This window comes from Carassius gibelio, chromosome B24 (assembly GCF_023724105.1).
Source record: "Carassius gibelio isolate Cgi1373 ecotype wild population from Czech Republic chromosome B24, carGib1.2-hapl.c, whole genome shotgun sequence".
In the NCBI taxonomy this organism is placed as follows: Eukaryota; Metazoa; Chordata; class Actinopteri; order Cypriniformes; family Cyprinidae; genus Carassius; species Carassius gibelio.
This window is the reverse complement of record NC_068419.1, coordinates 6,898,379-6,904,538: the sequence shown is the minus strand read 5'-3', so window position 1 is coordinate 6,904,538 and position 6,160 is coordinate 6,898,379. Positions and strand designations below refer to the sequence as shown.

The window sequence follows — 6,160 nt, the reverse complement described above, 5'->3', positions numbered from 1 at the left end:
CCCAGGTTAAACAGAAGGATGTACACATGGCCCTTGTTGATTGGTTAAATCCTCGTCTCCCACGAGACACCGTTGCCAACCTTCCCCTATTCTTGTTTTAAACACTCCTGATATACAGCTGGCCTGTTAAAACAATTCCCTAGCTGCCTTCAATTTGGAGTACAGCAGAACGTGACAGAATCTGTAGCGGCATATTGGAGTTTCCGGCTCAATGATGCAAACCGTGACAGCTCTTCTCAGATGATAAGGCAAGGTTTATTTAATTAGGACACATAACTGTTAGCTTATGACATGGATACGTACAAAAAAAATTATATTGACACATTTAAAACACACAAGTGCTATGAGGATAAATTAAAAAGAGAAAGAAAAAATCATGAACAATTGCTTCTGAATGCTACATGCTGAGGGCTTACAAGACAGAATGTACAACATAAAAAGACAAAAAGGATAATGGTGGAAAAATGAGAATTTGGAAATCAAATATAAACTCCTGTCTCTATATTAAAATCCTCTGGATATTTTGCTACATTTTAATGGTTATATGATATATGAGGGAAGGTATGGCAGCAAAGTCATTAAAATGAAAGAAAGCAAAGAAATCGGAGCAGAAAATCGATTTTTTTTTCTTAAAGGAAAGTGGTATTGTAATAATGCATATAGTATAGTAGCTGCCGAAGAAGAAAAAAAAAAAAAACATTTTGATAATCTTTTCCATTTGAAGTGATGGGGCACGGGGGTTTATTTCAGAATAGACACCAAAATGAGTCATTTATATTGAACACAATATGAAAATCGCACAGAAACTCGAGCAAAATGAAGCTGTATCGCTGGAGATGAAAGAATGCACACGTGCAAAATGTAAATAACTTGGTTAAACAGCAAACCAGTGCAACCATGGAGGCAGTGTCTGCAATTGAACTTTTAACAGATCACTGGAACACCACTATTCCAGATGGAGGAAGGGAAAACCCCTCATGTTGCAGTTTAAATATCACTTCCATATTTATTAGACAGAACGTGAGCTGAAACAAAGGCCCATCCTCTTTCCATCTGTATGACGAAAATGAATGAACTGTCAGAGGGAGTTTTTCCATTTTTGCATTTGACTTTGAAAGTGAGTGCTTTAGCTGATCAGAGCTGATCCTATTTTTACATTCAGAATTCTGATCATTTTTCTGTAAATAGATAATTTATATTTAAAAAAAGTTAATTACTTTAAATTTAATTTAATATTGACACTGGGGCTAAACCAAGTTTCACCTACTGTTTTTCCCTGCCTTCTCTCACACCGTGTCCTAACCTGACATGACTTTTCCAGCATCATTTAATTCAGGAAAATTCTGTGTAATGCCAGATCCGGCCAGACCCTTTTTCATTTTTAAAGCTGAAATGTGTGACTCTTTAATGTTAAACAATTATTAGGAAGACAATCATACTTTGAGTTCTCTAAAAAGTGAAACACAGCAGCTCTGTGGTGTTTTCAAAATATTGATCTGTTTGTTTGAACATCTTGACCTGCCCAACAACACTGGTTCAGCCAATGGGTGTGTTTGGGGGCGGGGCTATTGATTTGTTTCCAGGCAGAGTGCTTGGGAAACCTGTTTAAAAACAGTCAACTCAGTCTAGCGAATGACACACTTCAGCTTTCATGTGCAGTTATATGGAGTGGGATTTTGCTTTATCATGGTTAAGACACAGTTTTAAGGGCCATTCACACAGAACACATCTTTGCATTGCAGTAAACTAATTAATTTTTATTTTTTTTAATTGTCTTCTATGTAAACTAGAGCAGCCTAGACAAACACTAGACAAATGCATTTGATTGTTGCGTTCGTGTCTCGTTCATTATATGACATCCTAAAAAAAGTTCTATACATTGTGGTTTTTCCATTCCACTTTCCTGTGTCTTGTGTTTTTAAACGCAAAAATGCATTCTGTTTGAATGGCACTTTACAATGCGAAATATTTTTATGTATACACACACCGCTACATAAGAAACTTGTGAGTCATACACACATCCGACTTCTTAGTCTCTTTTTCCACATAAAACAATTTCCCCGACAAACAATCACTGCTCTATTACACTTGTTGAAGAGGCATTGCTTTTTTAAAGGTGCAGAACAATTTGACGCAAACTGAAACTGAAAATCGCTTTTTTCAAGCGATTGATGCTATTTAATCGAATACAAAAGGCCTCTTAGACTCAAGTAGGTGCATCTAGAGTCTGATTGTAATAGACTTCTCAGCTTCTCCTAACCAGAGGGAAAGCGAGACCTAAGGAGTGGATGGACTAGTTCCGCTCCAGCAGTGGCAGTTATACGCTGGTTCATCCACGAGCAGCTTCATATGGTGCAGCAACAGGGCGAAGCTCAACTTCACACCCTATCGTCTTAAATTGCTAGATCTTTAGCAGCTAACGTAAAATGATCTTACAGTGTGAGTCCTAAAAACTCCCTTTAACATATTCTAATACAGTCCTGCACCACCCGATAAAGGGTGCAGCAATATAGTACACTATTAGATAGTGAATGTTTAATCTGTACCGCTACACACTCGAGATAGACTAGATAAAGTCGATCCTGATATGGTTTCTTAGTTAAGAGTTTTGACTTGAATGACAATGAGACTGTGATGGAAAGAAGTACAGTTTGTTTATGTCGTACTCTTGTATAATAAGGGCTGTTTAGCCCAAGTGGACAAAAAATGATAAGTAAGTAAATTCGACATCCAATTATTTACTTCAATCCTTCAGACTCCTTTCTATTCATGCCACATTAAATATGCTGTCCACTTTGACTGAAGTCTAAACACTGTACCAGTTGTGCGCCATTTAAAATTGAATTTAGCATGTTTTTAATGTCATTCCGGAATTTGAAATGAACAAAGTAGAATTCAAATAAACAGAAATTCAAAGAAATTCTTATGAGTATATCTTTTAATAAGAAAAAGGAATGCTTGCTGGGACAATTTAGAAAATTCAAATCCAATTCACACTCACAAACTTAATTCCAATGTCACCTTTTGCACAACCTTGCACTCGCTATAAATTATTCTTATTTTATCAAGATTCCAGCATATGGCTCATATATTAACAAACTATTGAAACAAATTTTACTAAACGCAGAACATTGTTGGTCATAATCTTTGTTTGGTCTCAGTGGGCTTTTGCCCTGACATGGAGATGCAGAGTGCTAAATCTATATCAATGACTTTAATGAACATCCGAGGGAGGAAAAAAGACATTAGGACAAGCTGGTGTCTCAGTATCTTCCTGTGAATGAGAAATCTACTCTCCCAGAGGAACATAACACGGAAGTTGAGAGATAGCACTAGATGAGACTTTCTCTGGGGCGGAAGTTACAGCAGACGGATTGGATTTCTTTGGTTGTGGGGGCATCCAAAAATCTATAGCTCACAAGGCATCTGTAATTTACCATGCCAGAAAGATAACATTGGGAGCGGCGAGGAGGGAAAAGTGATACACATGGGCCGTGTATTACATAGTCCGTTGTGTACAAAGTCTTTTCAAAGCCCTGCTGGCCTGCATGCCTATCATACCAGCCAGAATACACTTCTGTTCCCAGCTGCCACCTGCCTGTTTCATCTGAAGACGCACACACACACCTGGCTGGGCTGGACAGAAGTGGCGGGCTGCCCGTGTTCTCCACCAGAACACAGCAAAGTTCAGCTCTCTCAACACAATCTATTTACAGATGTACACAAACTCACACTAAATGTACACGGACATTATACATACACAATACCCTCAAAATTGCTCTTTTAACTCATTTTGCACATATAATAGAAAAAATATATACAAAGAAGAAAAAAGCAAATGAATTACAATATACAATGGGAAACCTTTCAGAAGCCAAATTTCCAAATGTCTTTACATTCAAGAGGGGCGATTTGGGTCAAACAACTCCATGACCCGATTACATCATGATAGCTGCTTTGGTTTGGTTGCTCACCAAGACACATAGCAAATCAAAGAGGAACTTTTTAATGAGGAATGCTCAACATCTGTTGGTTTGACGGGAGATCTCAAGAGGTCCATCCAATGGAGTGAAAGACAGAAAAAAAACAAAAAAACATCCTGAATCAAAACAGTAAGGGTGGGTGGTCAAGTTCAAAATGCCATCATGCAATAAAAAAGTAGCTTAAAGAGTCTCTTTTCCCCACACATGCAGATAGTGGAGAAGTTATTAACATTCACGCCGGCAAACTTTCTTACCTTCCTCTCTCTCTTTTTTTTTTTTTTTTAAGTTTTTTTGTTCATGCTACAAAATGCCAAAAAACCTGATATCAAAATGTCAAAAAGCACAATCTTAAGTTTAAAAATATCTTTGTACTAGTTTCGTACAAAAGAAACAAACTTCAAAGATAAAACGTTCTTTTTTTTTTGTTGTATTTTTGCATACGTATGAAGTATGTGAGCAAGTGTTCGTGTGTGCACGTGTTTTGTGTGTCAATCTCCGTGCGAGTGCAACTGTACATGGCATGACGAGCATCATAGTCAAAGTGTGAGAGCGTTCCTGTGAGTCCTCATTCTGTATTCTTTTTCTTTGCGATTTCTTCACTCCAGAGAGGGTGAAAGAGCGTGAGTGCCACAGCTCCCGTGGCTGGAGGGGCTTCGGATCAGCGGTGGCCTTTGAAGGGCACTGGTGCTGGGCTTAGCGGGGCAGTGCGCGCTGAAAGATGCTTTGATAAGCTGAAGAGGAGAAACAGGCAGAGAAAGTGAGATAGTTTGGTGAAGAAACCCGCAGAGCCGTCACTTCTGAGCGAAAAAGGCTCCGATGGTCACTCCTGCCAAGCCTAGTGCTGCCAATCCAAGCACTTTTGTTAGGTACGACAATGGGTGGAACATAGAGTCTCTCTGCTGACCGTACAACTCCACGAAGGCATCCTGAAAAAAAGAGGAAAAGAAAGCAGAACATTAGGAACAGACTTAAGAGTTTAAATGATTGCAAACATACTCAATTAGAAGTCACATTCTCCATTGTTCAACTTTAATGGGAAAAACATAGACATTAAATGGAACAACTAGACTCAAAATTTTGGGAGCGGTTGACTTGGCATATATGTTTCTGATTGGTCAATTGCAGCATTTAACTGTATAATTGGCAGCTGAAACAGGCAGACAATTTTCTAGATATCTGTATCTAGTTTATACCTCTTATGTCCCACTGTGGTGTACTATGCACATTGTTGACCTAAACAGCAATATCAGAGAGAGAAAAGAAAAAAAAGAGATCGCTGCACAATAGAGCAATCTGGGAGACGGTTGTACTTTTGACTTCTGCAGTTTACTTTGATCAGGTTAGCCAAGGTCAGCCTCAGGTAACCCAACATTACCATGATAAGCCTAATTCAATGTATTCTAAGCAACAATATTCAAACAGGAAATTCTAAGGGTTTAACCAAGACAAACTTGATATTATAAAATAATGTACAGCTAGTTGACTAGCCAAAACTATACTGATAAAAGCAAATATTTGTCAGATATTAATAATATACCAGGGCTGTGAGGATGGGAGAAATAGTAAATTCCAAAATAAAATCTGCATTACAGAATTGGAATATGGAAGATTCAAATATGTAGTGATAAAGTCAAACTGCTATTTTAAATTCAAATGTTAATGTTTTTGAAAGATGATTTTTAAAAGATGCTCTTTGATATTTTTCTTTGAGGCTGTATTTGACCTTCCCGTGATGACAAAAATATACAGTATGAAAACAGTACAATACTTAAATACCAAAAATGTAGTACAAGCGTTGTTTATGCATAGGTATATATTTCAGTAAAATTACTGAATAATCATTGGATTATCAGTTACCAAATTAATCATTAGTTGCAGCCCTAATTTTGGCAAAAAAAACAAAGCAGCAACCGATCTAAAGCTCACACATTTAGTGTCTGATAGAAGGTCTGTAATGTGTAGCATGTCTAATTGCCATGTATAGGGAAATGCTGTGTTTTCGCTGCGGGATTTGAGATGAGCACATCCCTCCTCTTCATTAGACACTCCACATCTGTGTAGCCAAATTCCTCCGGGACAGCGTCCAGCCCAGAGAGAGAAATGCATCGAATGATAGAGAGAAAGAGGGGGCAGGTACAAAGAAGACAGCTCAAATCCATAACATTGAGCTTGGCTCC

At 38.0% G+C, this 6,160-nt stretch overlaps 1 protein-coding gene across 2 annotated transcripts in view; it reads right to left on the bottom strand.

Moving 5' to 3' along the window:
* Positions 1-233: 233 nt before the first annotated feature.
* Positions 234-6,160, bottom strand: part of LOC128013154 (apoptosis regulator Bcl-2-like) — a 53,281-nt gene continuing 47,354 nt past the window's right edge. Inside the window, exon 2 of one of the 2 annotated variants that reach the window (XM_052595895.1) lies at positions 234-4,909. In XM_052595895.1, coding sequence (XP_052451855.1) covers positions 4,775-4,909 — 135 coding nt within the window. In that variant the 3' untranslated portion in view covers positions 234-4,774. The remainder of the gene's footprint in view (positions 4,910-6,160) is intronic. The other variant, XR_008183249.1, reaches the window with a different exon arrangement.